At 36.4% G+C, this 21534-nt stretch overlaps 1 protein-coding gene across 7 annotated transcripts in view; it reads left to right on the top strand.

Annotated features, from left to right (window-relative positions):
* WDR33 (WD repeat domain 33) overlaps positions 1-21534 on the top strand; it is a 72139-nt gene that overhangs the window by 13729 nt on the left and 36876 nt on the right. For 6 of the 7 annotated variants that reach the window (XM_075760829.1, XM_075760830.1, XM_075760831.1 and 3 more), the window contains 6 exons: positions 5557-5781; positions 7639-7707; positions 8146-8250; positions 8902-8997; positions 9479-9630; positions 11405-11502. In XM_075760829.1, coding sequence (XP_075616944.1) covers positions 5578-5781; positions 7639-7707; positions 8146-8250; positions 8902-8997; positions 9479-9630; positions 11405-11502 — 724 coding nt within the window. In that variant the 5' untranslated portion in view covers positions 5557-5577. Of the gene's footprint in view, positions 1-5556; positions 5782-7638; positions 7708-8145; positions 8251-8901; positions 8998-9478; positions 9631-11404; positions 11503-12172; positions 12291-21534 lie in introns of those variants that run through there. The other variant, XM_075760835.1, reaches the window with a different exon arrangement.

Below are 21534 nucleotides of genomic sequence, written 5' to 3'. Positions count from 1 at the left end.
CACTGTATTGCACTCAAGTTGCTTTCACTTTGGTGAAACATAACTATTAAATAGGCAAGCACGTTTTAGATACCAGTTACTGAACTTCATTAATGACGACTTTTACTTTCTCGGTAAACGATATAAATTTTGTCAAGATTATACATAAATCAGTTTTTTGGGTTTTTTTAGTATTGAACTAACTGTAAGAAGTGATGGATTTAATATAAGCTATGATGCTCTTTCTCTTAGTTTTGCCTGATTAAACCAGTGTAGAAGGATGCTTTGGGTGTTTTTTATTTTGGTTTGAGTAGCCTAATTTGTTTTATTTTGATTTAGTGAAGTTATGTGTGAATTGCTTTGGTTGCATGATTTCAGGCAGTAAAGTCCAAATTTGTCAGTTTTCAAAACTTAGTGCAAAATTCATTTTGATATTAAAGAAACAGCCATACCCAAAAAAGATGATAAAGTAACATGTTACTAAAGGAAATGCTAGTGTTATCTTTGTAACCCTATTTGACTATGTGAACTAAGTGGTAACTATTTTCTGTAATGGACTAATACTGTATGTGACTTTTGTCTCACTTTAAAAAACAAACTCACTCCACAAATCCATCTATCTTGTGACACCATACTGCCCTGGGTATAAGGTCATGCTCAGGTTTTTTATTTTTAACTCTGTTCTGTAGCCATGTCCCTCTGATTACTTGATAGCATTAGTAAGCCTGCCATCCTTATGGCACTATAGGAATGAATAAAAGGCTTGCTTTGTTGCAAGTGTATTTGTTGACAGTTAAGGAACAGTGATGGACGTTTTGGGTGCTGTCACAAGTTGCTTGAGTTCTGTTGTACAGTTTCTTCTGCCCAATTCTCTCAACTAAATTCTTTTTAATTTATCTTTTTTAACCTTTGTCTATTTGTCAGGCTTCTCTTTCACTCTTTGTTGAGTGACCTTGCTCCTCAGTGTTTTTGCTTTCTATAGTTACTCCCATTCTTGCTGTGTTTCATCTTGTCTTTGGGTTTTTTGTCCCTCTTGTCCTAATCCTGCCTTCAGTTTCATGTCAGATGTGCATTTATTCCCCAGTTTGATTGCATTTTCCAGACTTTCTTTTGACATCTTAGCTGAAAAATAGGCCCAGATATTCCTCTTTCAGTATTTCTGGATGGTCCTATCTTTGCTCAGTGAATTCATTATATATTCTCTGTATATCCCCAAATGTGTGAAAGCAAGTCAGCTTTGAAGGGGGATTTGTGGGGACAGAAAGGAGGGAAACTTGACAGTCAGGTCTCTGAAAAGTCATGTTTCTGTTGCAAAAAATAAGGATGCGTGAAAGAATGACGTACAAAATTCAATTCATTATTTGAATTGTGATAAAAGTACAATGAACTAGAAGAGAATAGGAACTAATTGGTAATGTTACTGTCCAGAAACAATAAAATAAGAGCTGACGTATGCTTGATGTTGGAAAAATCTTGCTGTTGCTTCTAATTCTGTGAGTTAAGGAAAAAAATGGAGTCTTCCATTTAAACCCTTGTTGATGGACTCTAAAATAAAAACAAAGTGTGATACTTTGCTTAAAATAGGAAACTGGATGTTACTACTCTGGATTATGTATTGTCCTCTAATATTTGTTTGCACGTTTCTACTCACGCTCTCAATACAACAGAAGCTTTAACTATGGATGCACTGAGTTCAGACAGATTTTTAGCTGATACAAAAGATCTAAAGGAGAGCCTGCTGAGGCATTGGTTTGTCCCAAGAAAAGACAAAGTAGGATACTAATAACTTAAATGTTAAATGAGTATATTTGTCTGATTAGAGGTCTTTGGAAATAAATGCTCCAGTTTCATCTGTTAACTGAATCTGTACCAAAACTCCCTTCATTTCTAAAGCTTCCTTGTTTGGAAACTTGGACACATCTGTGTGCATGTACACACGCATATCTATATATGTAATCATAGATACATATAACATGTTCAAACACGACTTGGGCATAGGGACATTGCATGGATAAAAGCATGATACTTGGGGCATTATTAGAAGGAAATTATCATGAGCAGCTGGGTAACAAATCTTTTTGCAGAGTTTGTAACTGCAAGTAGGAGGCTTTTTGTGATACAGTGATCTCAAAAGTTGGAAAAACAGCTTAGAACATAAACAGAACATAAGCCCTTCATTTTCCTAATGTGTCATTTCCCTTGTCATGTTGGCATAGTTGTGATGTCACATACTGTCTTTTCATAATCATGAACTTGAAAGGGTCCGTAGGCGTGAAGAGGTGTAATCAACGTGTTTATGACTTTGGTCACCTTTTAAACAGTAGTTTTTGCTGATGTTGATTGCATGTTAACCAAATGTTGTTTTTGCTAATCTAAGCTAGACACTGTTTGTGATAGTTTTCGGTATGTACAATCTAAATTCATCCATATCGTAGCTAATGCTTTACTTACTTTACTTTGGTTGTAACTGAAAAATTTTGTTCAGGAGATTTTCTGAAAGATAAGAATAAGTGATTAATTAATTTGTTGCTTTGGAGTGTTTATCTAAAAAGGCTTTTTTTTAATGTTTTCTTGCAAATATATCTGACGAAAGGTTTTTTGAAACCACAGCACATATCTTTGTCTGCATTCTTGATCTTGGTTCTTGTAATTTGTTTTTGCATTGCCTATAAGAGTACAGATGTGTGGCTTTGAAGAAAATATCTTTTTCCCTCTGGTTTAAAGCACTGCTTGGTATAGGAGCGTACGTCTTTAGACTTGAGAGAGACTAATACTGGAAATTCTCTAGTTTTTTTCCGAGTAATGTATAAGCTTTAAAACTACATTAAAAATACTTTATTAATGTACTTGCATGTTTAATACCTGCTTACTTTGCTTGTTTGAAGAAGCTGCTTTCTCTTTTTTGATCTAAAACCACTATTATCCTTTTAATTTTACCTTTGAGATTTAACACCTGAAACTTTCTGTACAACAGTTAGCTACCTTCTGACTAGTTGTAAGAGAATCTGAGATAGTGTTAGGGGTACTTAACATACTTCCTGTATGAGAGTTTTGATACCTTTTTCTTGTTTCAGAGAAGCTTAATGTTGTATTAACTGTGTTATGGATGTGGCAGTATTTGGAGGCAGACGTGGTGTCTCGTTAGACCACCCGGTATGCGACAGCTTTCAGGCAAATGAGCCTTTCAACCACGCAATGAAGATTTGTTTGTTTGAAAGCTGGTCTCTTTCCAGTTATACAAGTTGGTTTAATAAAAGATGCTACTCCTGGCAAAGGTCTTAAATGTCCTTACCTCATTTAAGGAAACATGCTCTTTTAGTTTGGGCTTGTTTGTCTTGGATGGAGAATGGTTGTAATGGCTTTAGTTTGTTTTTTCCCTTTGTATGTTAGAGTTAGTTGTTTGTGTGGCTAACAGCCAGGTGTCGTAGACAGCTTGTTTTATAGCTGGCCTGACACATTCTCAGTTAGCAGTGGGAAGGAGTGTGTGACTTCTAGGTTTGCAAAGCCTGTGAAGAAGGTTAATCCCTGCCCTGTGCCAACTAACTGATATTTAAAGGGCAGCCTGCTCCTTGTAGTTATAAAGAGCCTCTTAAAAACTATACACTACTTTTAAACTCTCTTTTATGTCTGGCATTTCTATCTTAGTTTTATTCTGCAATTTTAAAAAATGGAAACATTTTTTCAATTATTGGGATCAAAAAAAGTGAGATAACATTTTAAGACTGACAGTTGAAACAAATTTTCAACTTTCTTATAAGTATTTTAACTAATAGGAAAGTATATTAGTGAATTTACAAAGAAATTATTTCAACTTAAGACTGGCAAATTTTTTAAATTCTATTCTTTTTATTAAATGCACATTGACTCAGTGTAAACCCTTTAGCCTTCATGCAAGGGAGGGCTTCTCAGTCTTTTTACATTCTGGAGCAGTAGAAGAAAGTGAGTCCTCCCCCTGAGGAGGAAGGAGTGGCAGAAACACCGTGTGATGGATTAACCGTAACCCCTGTTCCCTGTCCCCCTGTGCCTCTGTGGGGGGAGTAGGCAGAAACCGGGAGTGAAGTCAAGCCTGGGAAGATGGGAGGAGTGGGGGGGAGGTGTTTTAAGGTTTGGTTTTATTTCTCAGTGCTCTACTCTGGTTTGCTTGATAACAAATTAGATGAGTTTTCCTCTAAGTTCAGTCCGGTTTGCCCGTGACGGCAGTCGATGAGTGATGTCTCCCTGTCCACATCTCGACCCACAAGCCTTTCGTTACATTTTTTCTGCCCTGTCTAGTTAAGGAGGGACAGGGACAGAGTGGCTCTGGTGAGCACTTGGCCTCCAGCCAGGGTCAACCCACCACAGGTGGGCTGGTCCATGGTCCAGCTGTGCTGAGCTTGATCCAGCTGTGCTGGCTATTGTCCAATGTTTGGGTGACTGTCAGCCTCCCTTGCTTCAGCTCAGCTCGGGGCGGGTCACTTGTACCCGTTCTCCCTGCATCATAATCGTTGCCATAGCTGAGTCCTGGTGACACCACAGCTGGTGACAGGGTGACAGCCCTGTGTCATGCCTGCATCACAAACACGGGCACACACAAACACTCAGCACATTGACTCAGTGTAAACCCTTTAGCCTTCATGCAAGGGAGGGCTTCTCAGTCTTTTTACATTCCCTTGATGACAGTGTAAGTTCATTGTGGTTTCAGATTTTTTTTAAACGAGTTCAAGATGAGGACGAGGAGTACAAGTTGAAAATTAAGTTTGAGCTTTCACTGGTTCAGAGTGTGTCACTGCTTAGTCTGAAGTTAGTATATAGTTTAAAGACAGTGCATATTGTAGTTTTCAGCTGTGAAGAGGTTGCTATGATCTCCTCGTTTAAGGATTTTACAGACTGAAGAATTATGTTTTAGACTCACATTCCTCTGTCAGAAAAAATGTGAATATTGACACTTTTTCCCTGCCCCTCGCATTTTCTTAACGTTCTCAGTGGGTCCTGTGGGGAAGTGATGTTCAGTTACATTTATCAAACCTTGATAAATATGTAATCCATTTATTTCATGATAATGGGATTGAAAGTATACCTACAGGTAGAATGTGATCTGTAGTATATGTACTATAAATTATGTAAAGGGAATGTAATTTTATTTTCAGATCCTAGTATAAGGTTTTCAGGTAGTCCTTTAAAATTTTTTTCCTTGTTAATAGTTAAATTAATTTGTAATTAGTGTGGTGTTTCCTGTTGTATATTGAATCTGAAATATCATCTTCTTTTGAAGGGTCTTATTTCTTGTGTTTACTTAGGCTATTTTTACTGAGGACATTCTTTTCCTGCACAACTCTAGTTTAGGGATGGTAATGCAAACTTTATAGTGATCTGTTTCAATACAAAATTCCTCTTGATAGAGAACAATGTATGTAACCTCTTTAATGTCAGTGTTATGTGGCACAGTAACAATACAGTTGTTCAGAGGAATCTGTAAATATTTCTTCCCAATAAACAGTATGAAGTTGTTATTCATCCTTGTAAACTTAAGGTAGTGGCGATACTAATGTGGAATTTTTGTCTTTATTATGTTGTAACCTAGCATTTCATATTTTGCAGTCTTTCAGAAACAAGATAGCCATGGCCACAGAAATTGGCTCCCCGCCCCGATTTTTCCATATGCCGAGGTTCCAGCACCAGGCGCCTCGGCAGTTGTTCTACAAAAGACCTGATTTTGCACAGCAGCAAGCAATGCAACAGCTTACTTTTGATGGAAAGCGGATGAGAAAAGCTGTCAACCGAAAGACCATAGACTACAATCCCTCTGTAATTAAATATTTGGAGGTTAGTTAATTTTCTAGTTTTGTTTGAAAAACTTTTTTTTTTCCTTCTTGAAATTTGTGATTATGCTTTTTAGTGTCCGTAGAGCAGTGTGGAATACTGGGAGTTCTACTGCTGCATTTTCAAACTAAATGATAAATACTTGTAAATTTGGTGTAGTATGAATATGAAGGGGTTTGGTCCTTGTAATAAAACTGCACATACACAGCTGATTTTGTAGCTTGTATAAACACCAATTTTTACATTCTGCCTTGGAATTCTACCTTGGAGTGCGATTGAGTATCTTGTATGATGTTCTGACTTTTCACTGAACATAAAAACTCATTATAAATAATGTAATTGTTCTTATTTTTGTTTTGAAATAGAAATTTCCTGAAATAGGAAATAAACCATCACTCTTTCACCTCTCAAACCAGGGTGCCATAAAAATGTTTTCTCATCACTTTACTAAGTGGCACTGCAGCTTGCACTGTGGTCTTTAGAAGTCCCTTTGTGTACAGTTAATGGATACAGAATAGCTTAAATGAAGTTTTTTTGAAGAAATATTTTTGTAAAAATTCTTACTTAGCTTTCCTGATGAGGTGGTATTAATTTCTTAAGAAATATAATTTTATGATCAAGATTTACTGTACAAGTCCTGGATATTAGCTCAGAAGAAATAGAATCAAATCTGTAAATACAGGAATTGTTGGAATCTCAGCAGCAGCGTTGCAAAAACATGATGAAATTAATTTGATCTGCTGTGGCCAGTGCATGGATTATAGGTTGTAGGTGTTAACAATTGGAAGGTTTTCTTAATAAATTTAAATTATTTTCTAAGATCTGTTTAAACACCTAACATTTAAAACATATTCTTATAATTTAGGAATGCCCCCAAACAAGATTCTATTAGTAGTGGACTAAATCTAAAAAAATAATTGTAGTAGCTCAGGACCTTTTTTACTATGATAGAAATAACAACCACAAACTCTTGTTTATTAGAACAAAAATAAAACCAAAAAGATTAGATCGGTCTGGTTTGGATGCTTGCACAACATTATGGTATACTAATATTCCGTTTCAGTCCCGGCTTCAGTATGACTCAATTTGATGTGTTTTATTTTAAAAAAGGGAGAAAATTGGTTTATGTGTAATTTGCTCCTGACTGAAGAAGTTCAAGCAAACTGTAGTAGTGTGTGCTGGAAATATTTTCATCTAGAATTTTAGCTTATGTTTCTAATATGTACACAGATCTCCGTTGGTAAAGTCTACAGCACAAAGCTGAAATAATTTCATTCTTAATTCACGTAAAATGGTTCTTGAAAAGGTTGTTTGGCACCTCACAAAATTTACTAATTGAAGAAATTTTTATCCCTTGGTCTTCTAAGTTTTATCCATTGAACGCATTGTTATCTTTATGCTTCAGCTACAGAAGCTTCCTTTCTAGCTCATGTCACTGTGTGGGATTTCATTTAGAGTTCATCAACACAGCTCCTAATGGTGTAAATACTTATCCTGAATGTAGAGCTTTTGAAATGATTGAACGTGCTTCTCGCAGAGTAGCTATTAGCCTGGGCAGGAAAGAGCCGATCATCTTCATTACAATAATGCAGCTTATTACATAGGACTGCTCCTCTCATATTGTTAAGCTGCAATTAAGCTGCTTTAGTCTGATGAAATTAAGACTTTAAACATTCTTGAATCTTTTGCTTATGGTGTACAAATTCTACAGGTTCACTGAGACCAAAGTCTTTTAACTGAGTTTATTCTTGGAGTGTTTTGCAATTTCCCAAACGGGCTGTCAATGTATTCCTTATTTTCTGTTGTGTAACAATGAAGTATAGTGGTGGTATGAACTAGGAATTATTTTCTTCTTTCCAGAATAGAGTATGGCAGAGAGACCAGCGAGATATGCGAGCAATCCAACCTGATGCAGGATATTATAATGATGTAAGTACAATCTTTTTATTCCCTGATGAAATTGTGCATAAAATTTGTCCAGAAAATGGGAAGGATTCTGCCTGTCAGCTGAGGTTATCTTTTTTTTCCACACGAGGCCTTAAAGATATGAAGGGTATCTTCACTGTACATTATCTTGTTCTGTTGGAATCCATGTCCATGAAGATAACCTGAAATTGGATAGGCTTTTAATTTTTGGACGTAAGAACTCTCATAATGCACTGAGCTTGCAAAGCTGGTTTTGAAGATGCTGGTTGTGGATGTTCCAGGTGGTAAATCATGCAGTCTTTTGAACGCTTCTACCGACTTACTTCTGATAATATCCCTGGAAATTAAAAACTCTTTTTTCCAGAAATGAGTGTTCAGTATGTATGCTTTTCTTGCAGTTTAGAGATGTTGTTACTAAATCTTTTGTTTCTTCTCTCATAGTTGGTCCCTCCTATAGGAATGCTGAACAACCCTATGAATGCTGTAACAACAAAATTTGTTCGGACGTCTACTAATAAAGTAAAATGCCCGGTGTTTGTTGTCAGGGTGAGTATAGTGTTGGATTTACTTAGTTGTATTGTCTTAATTTTAAATTAGAGTGATATTCTTAACTGAAGAAAGAAACAAGATAACAGTTAAAGCATTTCCAAATAAAACTAGCGTGTGGAATGTATGGACTGCTCCTGTGTCTGGTCTTTCTGTGGAGGGTTTTAGGAAATTAAATGGTAAGGTCCAAGTACAAAATAATTCTTACTTGGAGTTTGAGGTGCACTGCCTACAGGGTTTTTTTTTCCATTTGTAGAGGCTAATATATCTTTACTCAGAGAAGAAAAGGCAATTCGGTCTCTGTGCTGTTTGACTCCTGTAGCATCTTTTAACAACTCTTCCATGATGTCAGCAGTATTGTTTAGTATGAATATTGTGTGCTGGAAATGTATTGGTGCCAATAAGTTGTTTTTCTTCTCTATGACTAGATTTTTTCATTGCTTTTACAGTGGGCTTTGTTCTATTGTTACAAAACTCGAAAGCCCTCTGGCACACTTCTGCATTTTTGTTTATCTTACATCCTCTAGAAGGTCATCTAGTAAATTCTAGTTCTGCAGATTCCCTGGAAGAAGCTTATGATTTATTTGGAGGATTGTGAAGAAATAGTTGAATGTTATATTTGCACAGTTCAGTTAAATTTTTCTTTTGCAGTGGACTCCTGAGGGGAGACGCTTGGTCACAGGTGCATCTAGTGGAGAGTTCACTTTATGGAATGGACTGACTTTCAATTTTGAAACGATATTGCAGGTAAATTCATCTATCAAGATTTCTGTGTATTTCCTTGAGGTCTCGGAGCATGTTTTAGGAACACATCTTCACCCTACTCATCATGGGTCTGTGGTCTTAAGTGCGGTAATGGGAACCTTGGAGGTCTTTTATTCTGCTCTGACCCCATGTCAGACTGGCTATAGGCAATTCATTTAATGCTTTGCATTCCATCTCCATATGCTATACTAACTGTTCTCAAGAACATACCATGAGTATTTGTATTAATAAAGAAACACTTTGGAAACACGATGCAAATACTCTACGTTTATTATTTGGAAGACCATTGTATGCAGAGCAAGTGATTTTTTTTTTTTTCCACAATAACATCTTGACTCTAGATCATCACTGTTTTCATTTCTTTGTTGCAGCTGTTAAGTAGGAACTTTACTAACTTTTGTGTTTGTGTGGGTCAGATAGTATTTGAACATGTTTGCTAGAAGTTTTGTTTCTGAATTTACAGGCTCACGACAGCCCTGTAAGGGCTATGACTTGGTCACACAATGATATGTGGATGCTGACAGCAGACCACGGGGGATATGTGAAATACTGGCAGTCCAACATGAACAACGTCAAGATGTTCCAGGCACATAAGGAGGCGATTAGAGAGGCCAGGTTTATACACAATATACCATTTTCTGTAGTACCTATTGCCATGATTAGACTGTTCTCTAAGTGTATTCTGGGTGCAGAAATGCATGGGTTCTGTCAGATTCTGGGAAAGTTCCTGCACCACATAAACACAATATTTTCTTTTGTTTCCACATTCTCACCGTTTTGCTGGCACCTTTCTGAATTAGTATTGTCCCAGTATCCGCCTCTGCAATATGTTAGAGATGTATTTGTCTGCCGCATTTTGCACTGGTATTCTTTTCATTTTTATATGGTGACGATGTGTATCAGTTATTCCTTTTTATACGCACTGTGTAAGACAACAATTTCATTCCAAATAAAGAATTCAGTCTTTAATAATCTAACTGAATAAAATATAAAGCCTTCAGAAATAAAACACCTGCATAGTTCTCACAAAATAATAAAACACTAAATAAAGTGAAGAACTGCTTGGCTTGGTGAAGCCAAGACTTCCAGTAATACTAAATACCCACGCAGACTGCCACATACAGAAGTCTAATGTTAATACTGAATGGGTTCTTCAAGCTTGAAACTGTAAGCAAGCCATTGAAAAGAAGACTGTAGGATATTCTCTTGGTCCAGTGTTGATGCCTCAGTTGTGCAAATGTCTATTTATATAAAAAAAAATGGAATCTTAAAGTGATACTATCAGTAAGATGTAAATGAAGGATGTTTCTAAAGTAAACCTGCACATAATCTTTAGTAAGATATGGAAATGTTTTTAAAGTAAGCCTGAAGAGAAGCTGCAGATCCAAAATGAAGCTAAAGCAGTGTTTCTTCGGGTTGAGGTGCTGGCCCTTGGTGATAAAGGTTCACTGCCACAAAATCACTTTCCACTAAAGTCACCATTTTTCTTTGATAGGGTGCAGCATTTTCTGCCAGAGTTTGGTTATGAGAAATGCTTACACTGGATTCAGTTACTGTCTGACTATCATGGCCATACACTGAATTTCTCTGCTATTTTAAGCCCTTGCCTGATCATAAAGATCTAGGATTTCACGGGGGCTCCCTCGTGGTCTTTCACTGCACCAGAAAGGAAGTGAGTGCTGTCAGTTGCTGGAGATGTTCTGGCCCTAATCACATGGCTAATAACTGCTTGCTTTTCCAGTGACTTTCATCAAGCAATATTGACTGCTCAATCTGGAAGCTGCTTCTATGTCTGTAGGATTCTTTTCATGGTGTTGATGGGGTGTAATAAGAGAGATTTTTTCCAAATTACTTTTACAATAAGTGGTACGCTTGTTTTATATACAATTTTTTTCAACAGTTAATCCAACTAGCATTTTCCTGTGACCAGCTTTGCCTTATTTTTGCTTCTCTGCTGCAAAGAACCTGTGGCTGAAGAGGAGTTTTTTCCTAAGAACTGTTCTCCTGTGCTTCTACACAGTGTCACTTTCTTATGGTATTACCAAACATGAAAATCTAGGGTGACAATTACCAAAGCATATTGATGTTGCTTCTCATCCTGCAGAGAAGGTGCTACCGTGTGCAGTCATAGATAGGAAGGTGCTAAGAATAAATTCCGGATTTTTTTCTCATTTGACAGGGGACTGCAATGCAATAGTAATCCTATGCTAAATTCATGTCTTGTAATGAAGTGTCGTTTGGCAGGCACTGTATTCACTTAAAAGTCCCTATGTTCAAATGCATCCTTCAGTGTATAACACATTACAGTATAATTTTGCCCTGTCTGAGAAGCATAGATAATCTGTTAAATGCTGACTTCTTTCCCCTGCTGTGTGTCTTCATGTAACAGTTTCTCACCCACGGATAATAAATTTGCTACATGCTCTGACGACGGCACTGTTAGAATCTGGGACTTTCTACGTTGCCATGAGGAGAGAATTCTTCGAGGTATGTGTACCAAAAGTACTGATTGGGGTATTTCAAGAGGGGGAAAACCTTTTTTTAACTAGGTGTTCACAATACAGAAGTATCAGCTTGTCTACAATTTTTGTATTACATCCCTGTCTTAAATCCTCCAAACAAGTTTTTGTTGGGCTGCTGCTTCAGGTGCCTCATGACACTCAGACTGCAGTTCACAACGGAATTACTCTGTTTACTGTCCATTTAAGCTCTAAACAATGGAGGTGGATATAAGAACATTTTTCTACTGCTAATGTTGGTAGAAACAGCTGTTTCTGGATCAGGAATACATTTCTCTTTCTCCAAAGCTTAATCTTTGTGACCACTGCTACTTCAGAACACACATCTTCATGCAGAGGATTCCATTCTTTTCACGGGAGTGCCTTCCAGTCTGATTTCTTCGGAGGCAAGGTAGTTACTTTTTCTCAGTCCTTAAGAGGGGGAGAGCATTTAGGTAGAGAAAAACAAGTAAACTTTGATCACATCATGCATAGCATGTGCAAATAATCCTAGCTTTGGATCAATAGTTTTCTGTCCCAACATCTGTATACGCTAACTTCTGGTGCCTTTCCACTGGCCTTGTTGAGCTTTCTTCTTCTCTTGTTACAGTCTTACTGAGCAATAACAATAGTTTCTGACAAGCATTCCTTTCTTGCAGAACATGTCAAAGGTACATAACTTAATAGGAGAATATATGAAAGACTGCCATGAGATTGAGGGGTGTAGACACTCAGATAAACTGCAAACAAGGCATACAATAAAAACATGGAATTTCAGTTTTAGGTGTGTGAGCTTGTTCAGTGCTTTCCTAAACTAAGGATTTTATTTTTTTTTTAAATCATGCTTCCAACTTGGATCTGCGTTATGTATTTTATGAAGTAGAGCTCTTCCTGTTTCACTTGACTCTTAAACTCTTGTCTTGTTTTACGCATTATTCTTAAACACCACTGCTTTGAAAAGATACTGGGCTCCAGCATTCTTGCAGTGATAATACTCTAGCAGCATCTGTGCATAGACATTATGGTAGATGTGTTCTTTGCAGGCACTGGCAAGAAATTTTCTAGGCTATATCATTTACACTTGTTATTCTGGAAGGACTCAAATGGATTTAGGGCTGTTTTGCTTGATGCTTTACAGAAGAAATTCTGCACTAAGCACATTCTCTGTGCTCCTCCAGGTTTGTACTAACTACTCATTTAAACTGTGTGGAGGAAAATAGGGATTGCCTCCATGCATAGTCATCAAGATTATAAAATTCTCTCCAGTTCTTCTATATTCTTTTAACGTTCTGCATAAAGTAGGAGTGAAGTATTTAATTTAGGCTATGAAGAGCAGAACTTGCATTATATTTCCTTCTGTTACCTTGCCCACTTGAACATTGTGGTTGTGACTATATCTCAAATAGACTTATACTTCAATTTCTTATCGTTTATACATCTCAATATACACTTTTTAGTTTGCAAAATAGCTCTATAAAGAATATGTTTGCGTCTATTTATATGATGTACCTACAATACGCTTCATCTGTTATGTAAGTTGGAAATATTTTGAAGACTTTACGTCTCTGGATGAAATTGGACTGGACAGGTTATTCCTTGTTTCAGCTATCAGATAAGAAAAAAACAAAACCCCCACAAAAACCCAAACACCACCACCAAAAATCCCCCACAACAAAACAGAAATAATACCCAGAACCCTGAGTGTTGGGGAGTGGGAGGGAGGATGTTTCTGCAAAACATGCAAGTTTGGTTTTGTTTTCATCCCTAGCACTATTGTTAAATATGATCAGGAGATGTATGGAAAGAGCTGTATGGGTAACTCTTAGGTAGCTTTCTTAGTGGAAAATACAAGCTTTCATTTTGTTATTTGGAGTTTAGAGCTTGTGGCTTTAGGAAACAGATCTTTAGCTTTTTGCTTCTCCACATGCATTCTGATTTTACATATTTAGGAGTGTGACCTGTAAAACTTTGCTTTGCTTTTGCCTTCAAAATGTGTTAATACTTATACCATTGCCATTCCAATCTGTAAATTAAAATTCTGGTGGCACTTTATTAAAAATATATTTCAGTACGTACAAAAAGTGTTTAGATCAAATACAATGCTAAGGAATTTTTTTACTTCCTGCTTTCACAAACCATGCTTAAGCTATTCTGGCTAATAATGGTGCTGTAAAGTTGAAGAGATTCTACAGTGTAGTTTAGATCCAAAGCAGGTTATCACACAGAATTATAAAAATCAAATAAAACTATCAATTTACAGTCAGATGCATTAATAAAAAATATTATCTCTCACAGGGATATAATATCAATATATTATTCCTACTGATTTTTTCAGTAACAAGGAACATTTTAAAAAGACTTGAGGACTTTAATGCTAAGGAATGCTTTTAAAGCAATTCTATAGAGCATTAAAGGTACTGGGATAAGCTTTGCTGATAGAGAAAGGACAAAATTCTGTAGACTTGATACAGATGCTTTTGTTTGCACTGGAATGAACTAATATAACTTATCTCTATTATTTGCTGAAATTGTTCCCTTTACCTGAAACTGGTCTGAAGGAACAATTCTAGCCTTACCTTCCAAAGAGGATTGGAGAAACAAATTGTAAGTGGTTGATTACATAGGACTTAAGGTTTTGCTGGAGTTCTTTCAGCTGCCTGCAGTAGACTACACAATTTTTCCAGTAGTTAAAGCCATGAATATGTGGGCTGTAAGGGAAACACTTATTAACTGTCCAGCTTCCTTTTATTTTGTCAAAATGAAAATAAACAGGACACCCTGTTTTGTTCTTCATACATAATGCCAGAAGTTCTGGAACTTTTTTCTTTAATCTGGCTCCGAGTCCCTTTGCTGCCTAGCTTTTTTCTAGTTTGTGTTATTTTGCTGCTCTTCTACCATTGTGGCTTTCCGGGGCATAGTAAGTGGAATTTGGGCATTTTGTTAGAAATTTGTGCAGATTTATCAGGCTCCTTTTTAAGACCATAAAGAAAGAAATAGGATTAAAATCTTCCATTTCTTGGGGAACCATCTTTAAGTAATCCATCTTCAAGTGAATTATCTTGGAAGAACTTGAAGGTGGGGGAAATTGCATTGTCACAGTCACTTACCTGCTTGCATCCCCTCCGCTCAATTACTGTCTGTCTTTTCCCTTGAGGTAAAGGTGCTGTACTCCTAATTCTGCACTGGTAGTTTTTGCTTACGGTAATTTCTGTAGTGTTACGCATTTCATGATGATAAAAAGTACGATTTGATGCACTTGCTAAAATGCACTGATAGGAATCAAATTGATGTTAAAATAAAAATGCTTTCTTAAGATAACAGGACATGGAAAACAGTCTCTAGTAATACGTTGTTTTCATGTCAGTCTCTTACTCTGAAAGGCATTTCCAATAATGGTATTTATAATAAAACACGATCAGGTCTTTAGTCTAAACAGTTGCACTGAAGTTAATGCCAGGACTCGTGTAAACAGTTCCCATTTCAATAAGAACGTACACACTGATGGCTTTTAATAATGCTAATTACATGTAGTGAAAAAATTATGCAGTAAAAGCTTGATGTCCCTTTATTTCTATTGAGAAATTAGTGTTACCGATGATGGGACTGGTGGCTGTGAATCTTTGGGTATTGGGTCTGGTAATGTATCCCTGAGAACATTTTGGGTAGATCATTAGTAAACACATGATCCCTTAATTATTTTCAGCATGAAATCGTGGGTTAGGAGGCTACAAACACTCCAGTGCTGTTAGTTCCACTGTCCTTCCTTCTCTTTCCTTTCCCAGTCACACACACACAGAATCCATTAGAAGCGTGTGCTTGGCAGGACTGTAAGGTTTCCATTCAGAAGTCTAGATGAGCTATATGGTCCCAGGATCTCTAAGGCTGCATGGCTTAAATAGGTCTTTTGGGGAGGATGACTCTACCCAGCTCTCTGAAGGATGGTAACCCAGGATTTGGTATTTCGTAGATAAGTTTTTCTATTTTCTGGCTGTAAAATAAAGTATTAGGTTAAATGATCTTCCAGCCAATGTGGTAGACTTGGCGAAAGATTTTTCTTATTCTAACTTGAACGGTTAAAAGCAATCATGATTCCTTTACATTCTGTCTGGATTTAAAATTTGCAATTTGTAACAACATGATTTATTACTAGTACGTGATTTACTCTAAGGAAAGTCTCTTGCCTGTCTTTAATATAACATTGTTCTGCCTGCAATTTCCTGTTCAGGCATACCACCAGTGCAAAAACTCATCACCTAGAAAATAACATGTATATGTGTACATGCATGCAGATGTCACAGCAATCACGGGGAAACTTATTTTTCATCTGCTCACAAGTTCTGAAAAAGTGTCTCTACAGCTAGTCATATTGAAATAATGGGAGAATTTTTTTATTACTTCTACTCCATTTCTGGATCTTCATTAGCAAATAAAATACTATTAAGTGTCTTTAGTTGTTTAAATCTATTGTACGGTTTGTATACTTTGCACTTTCTGCCTGAAAGTGAAGGATCTCTTCAGAGTTTTCAACATCCACTTCCTCAGTCAAATAGCAAATCCTGTACTTAAATTCAGAGATGATGTGTTCAGTAGTTAAAAGGAACCTGAGAACCAGAACTTTCCAGAACTACATCTTCATCTCTTAGCCTTTGAAGCTTGTAGCTTCTAAAACTGTTACCTTTTCCTGGAATGTAACTGAACTCTACAATGGATAATGTAAAAGGAGAAAAAAATCCTGATGTTGCTGTTTATGTCTGTCTGCCCTTTATGTGAGATTTCTCTATTGTTTTCCTGCTCTCAATAGGGAGAGAAAACCCAACAAATTCAAGAAATGCATGTATGTTGTTACTGTGTTTCTTGTAAGGAGGTGTAGTGTTTAAACCTTCAGTTTTTTGTGGGGGCTTGCTTCTTTGGGCTGTTAGGATTTCGGGTATATCTGATATGTCTTTTAGTCTCCTGATGCCTCCCTACATGAATGAATATTAGAGGGATTTTTCCTTAGTACAAAAGCCCGAGATGAGACCTGGCTGATACTGGCACCAACCATATCAGTCTAGACAAGGAAGTCCTTGAATTTTTGAACTTAAAGAATAGCTGTTTTGAATTGCTAGTATCGAATTAGTTAAATATTTTTGTTGGTAGATTTTAGTGGCAGCTTATGTTCCAGGTCTCTGAATCTTCCTGAGTCTTCATTGCCAAAGCAAAGTTTGGGATGAGGGAGAGGGATAAGTTGCAGCTAAGTCTTTTGAGGTACAGTTGTACTCTGATTGGCTGTGCATCATACTTTTCATGTGTTTTAGACACAAGAAATGTTAAGGAACTTGCTCACAGGGATATTTAATAGTGAATTGGTGAGGGTTTGTTCTTTTTTCTTCATGAGCAGCTCAGATCACTTGCACAATTGGTGATGCAGGAGCCCTGAGATGCCACTCTTGGGGTTGCATTCATGGAGGATTCTCTGCACAGTCTCATTCAGTTTTTCATCTCACTAGGAAACCTCAGTTGCCTTTGTAAGATTAAGAGTTAGAAATATCGTATACAATTTTTGGCTTCATAAATGGAAATTATAATGCAAAATATATTTTCTCAGTATCTTTCTCTACACTTTTTCCAGAGTTAAGTAACACCAAGGACTTGGAGCATGACTACATATACACTTTCTTGAGTTCATAGATAACCTCAGTTATTGCTGCTTGCTAGGGTGGTAGGTATAACCTATGCTAGATGGGAAGAATACAGTCTCTTCTTGCTTGAAACTATTAGTGTTCAGGTGTCATCTAGCTACTCAGTTTTATTCCTGAATATGACTTTCAAGGCTACAGCGTTATGGTTTTCCCTGTATAGGAAAACATTAGAGGTAGACTTGTTAAAATACCTAACTCTGTGTTAAATATAAAAATCCATCTGTGAGTTGAGAAAGAAACTTCCTATTATGCTGACTTATATCAGGTTTCTATTTGTGAAGTGTTCTGGATTGGACAAAAAACTTATTTTGATCAACTGTACTTAAGGTCCTTGGTTTCTTGATTAAAAGGTAGTGATTAGGAGGTAGCTTCATGATGCCTTTGCTCTGCTCCCTAAAACAATGCCAGGAGAATTAGAGGGTATTGAAGACTGCTGTCGGAGCTAGTTGCATCTGATATGCCTAAAAGCACTTGGTTTATATTGCAGTTCAGTTCTGAGTAACGTTGAAGTACAACATACGAAGTCTTAGACTTCTGATTCTCATGTAGAATCTAGTGCTTTAAAAATCCTGAAAAGTTAATAACTGAGAATGTATAGAATTCTCGATGAATGAAAGAGATCGTGAAAGATGAGCTACAGCACCATGCTATAAAAAAAGTTATACTGGACGCTTCTGCCAATGCTTTTCATGAGACAAGAATGAAGAGGCTCTTTGCAAGAATGAGATTATTTCAGATTCAATTTTGAAATCTCTTTTCCTCCCTGAAAATTACCCTGAAGCTGGAAGTTCTATAGTTCTATATAATGTCTCGTGTTGAGTCCAAGGGCAAATTTTACATTAAAAAAGCTATTACTTGTAGTAAATATACTTTGTTAAGCTTGGAGGAATGTTGAGAAACCCCAGTGTTTCACAGGACAGCTGACACTTAGTGCTGCTGAAATACGTGATACTGCCTTCAGAAGTTTTATGATTGCATCATTAAGATTTCTTGCATCTGCTTTTTTTTTGTGTCTGATAATTGCAAAGGGTAGATAAATACTAAATTAGGTGAAACCTTTTTTATGGTTAGTAGAAGTACTTTAATGCTGAGAACTTTACTGTCACCTGTTGTGACTACATATAGAAGTAAACATAATATGGCATGATACTCTGCAGAGTGGTCAGGAATTCACCTACAGTGAGAACCACTGGTGCAGTAGTGAGCTTTGTCCTCAAGCCCTGCTCATTGTTGTTGAGAAAGAAAAAACATTTTAGGCAGATTACGTTGATACTAATGGAAAAAAATCCCAAACTACAGAGTCATTTAAATACTGATGCTATGATGATACTAGTCTTCCTTTTCGTAGCTCAAGTGTAATTGTTGAAAAGGATGCAGGCTGTACGTATTAAGGGTGGTGGCTTCCTTGTGTCTACTTACCCGTATTTGTCATATCAAAAGTTCTTAAAATCATCTGTACTTAGCCGTATGCAAGTTATGTTAGTAACTCATCTTCTCTGATAAAATCTTATGTGGATAAATACTCAGAATTGGGCAATTTTTTAATGGAATCTTTAATCTGACATACCATTTCATGTTAGAGTGTAACTACAGAAATATGTTATTTCAGAATAAATGGTAGAAGTCTTCAAAAAATAAAAACCACAGTTCCCTAGTGAAAATAATCCACGTCAGTCCTTAGAAACTTTCCTTGCAGGCTCCTTGACTCCACTCTTTATTTTGTGTGTGGATTAAATGGACCACTTTTTTTTCCTTTTTTCATATCCTGTAGTTACTGTAATAAAAATTTTTGTGCATCTAGGTAAGCATAGACTTTAGAAAGCATTCGATACTTTCTTTTGCATCACTTCAATCTGCATACTCAAATTATTTCCTATTATAGTACATTTAGCCCTGGGTGATAGTCTAACTTTAGTAGTGAGACACTTCTTTTTTTTTTTTTTTTTTTAAATCATGTGAATCACATTGTAGTTCTTGTACATAAGATTACACATTCATATGGACAGCCAGGCACTGGAAGATGGAGAGATAGCTTGCAAATGTTTTCCCTAAAATACAGTGATATTTTTCCTCTCTACGTTCTCATAAGAAAGCTAGATCTGCTCATCACATGTTGCGTTTGTAGGAAGAAACAGAGTCAAAGGAGAATGTGCTGAAGTGGGATTGTATAGCAGACCAGGAGAAAGGGATAGATAAGAATCCTGAAAAAAATTGGGTGATAGGTGGCTGGAAATGAGAAGGATAGCAAATGGGAGGAAAGTGGAGGCTGTGTCAGTGTGAAAAAAATCTATAAAACAACAGCTAGTGTAATAATTGAGAAAGGATAGTGGCAGTGTGAGTAAGGAGATGAGAATGAGGTGGTGGAAACTAACAGAAGTTTTGCTCCTGGCATTGTGGGGATAAATCAGGGCAAACTCAGTTGCCATAGCAGCCAGAGAAGAGGCTGGGTTTTTTATGGCTCAGTGACAGTCAGACACATGCAGACAGTATATAATGTACTGGATATATACTATAATGTGTATCTGGAAATGTGTAATAATAGTACCCATATACGTACATGTATTTTTATCCTCCTAATCTCTTTTAAATTTTGTGCTCTATGTCATGACTCTTAGAGACTCAAGTTGATGTGTCCGACTAGAGTTCGGAACACATTCTGTATTCATTTAGAAGATGAGTATGGAGTGCTATTTTAGTGAGCAAATGATACCATCATTCCTACTGCAACTAGGAGAAAGCTGTCTACCAGTTGATTAAAACTCTCCTTTTTCAGTTGTCCGTAAGCAGTAATGTGAATCTCCTTTCCTTCTCCTACTTCCCCTTCCCCCTAAGTTTTGTAGTTTCAACAGCTCTAAAACTGAAATATCTTATAGTTTCTCTTCAGACCTAAGGTTAGCTCTGGATTGCTTCAGTTGAGAATATAATCAAGGCATATACTTGATACATACACTTGATACACTTCCGCAAAAAGTGGCTGATTATGTTAAATATGCAAACATGTAATAAACATTATTTTTGAAAGTACAGTGCCATAACCTTCCAAGTGACTGAGATGCATTTCACAGTGAAAATACAAGCTGTCGTTTAATTTTGCTATTTTCAGATAAAGGCTTTTTGTTGAAAACAAAACACTTTTCAAGGGACGACATTTTGATTTTTACTGCTGAAAGTATATCTATGTATTGCAGGTAAAGTAACTGTCTTGGAAGTTTTATAAATTCATATTTTATGGACAAAAATATTTTTACAGGGTTTTTTTTAATTGAACAATGATAAGGCTGTTAAGTGTCTTAGCTTCAAAGAAGCACAGCTGTAAGCATTAGAAGTACAGCTACATAGGTGAAAACTACAACTTTTCAAAATATTTTTATCATATAAAAAGTTTCAGACTAAGTTTAACATTTCTTCCATCCCAGACAGTTTGGATTAGTATTTGTAGTTATCTCAGTGGAAGCGTATGATATTTCTAGTTCTGCAAGACATTATTTTGGTACATTACACAATCTGTCAAGTTCTGGCTTGTGTTCAACAATTTAAAGCATGGGTTAGTTATGTACCTTTAAAAAAAATGCAACATTTTCTTAGTATTGGTCATATTGTGTATAAATTGATTTTCCTCCAATAAAGACAGGTAGTTAAGTAGAGCTATTCCATATATAATTACAGCCACATAAAGAAGTGGTTGTATCACTTCAGTATAATTTTCTGGTGTAGACAAGGCAAGGACTGCAAGTATCTTGTGTACATTGTCTTTGAAGACAGAAAGTTATCTTTAACTGGTTTTGACCATTCATAGAAATTGTGTGTGCACCTTTTTGCTCACCAGAATAAGCTTTTAAAGGGAACTTACCATGGCTATTTAAATATGAACCTGACCTGAGAAATTGAAAGTTAACTGTAACAGGACTAGAAGAGGTGCTTCTACCAAGTCCTCAAGATCTCAGAGAGTAAACTTAAAACTTCTTTTCTTTGCCTCTTTATTTAGAATGATAGAGCATGAAAATATTTAAAATGTTATATTAAAATCTTACCTTTTAAACTTCCATAATTTTAAAAAACCTTCCTCTAAAAAGAGTCAGAACACCTGATAAATTAGGAGCTTAACTGCAGCTATGCTAGCCATCAGACAAAGAGTAGGATGATGAAAAATGTAGCTTAGGATCCAGTCTGTTATTACTATTATTACATGTTAGGGAAAATCAAGTTAAATATTTAATACTTCCACATTTGAACTTCTCTTTATAGCTGACTTCTTTCTCCCTTCTCCAAGATAAGCCTATTCTGCTTTATTTGTGTGTGTGTGTGTTTACAATTTAAGGAAAGAGTAGTTCTGATAAGTA

Source organism: Balearica regulorum, chromosome 9, assembly GCF_011004875.1.
Source record: "Balearica regulorum gibbericeps isolate bBalReg1 chromosome 9, bBalReg1.pri, whole genome shotgun sequence".
Lineage (NCBI taxonomy): Eukaryota > Metazoa > Chordata > Aves > Gruiformes > Gruidae > Balearica > Balearica regulorum.
This window is presented reverse-complemented; position numbering and strand designations above follow the sequence as displayed.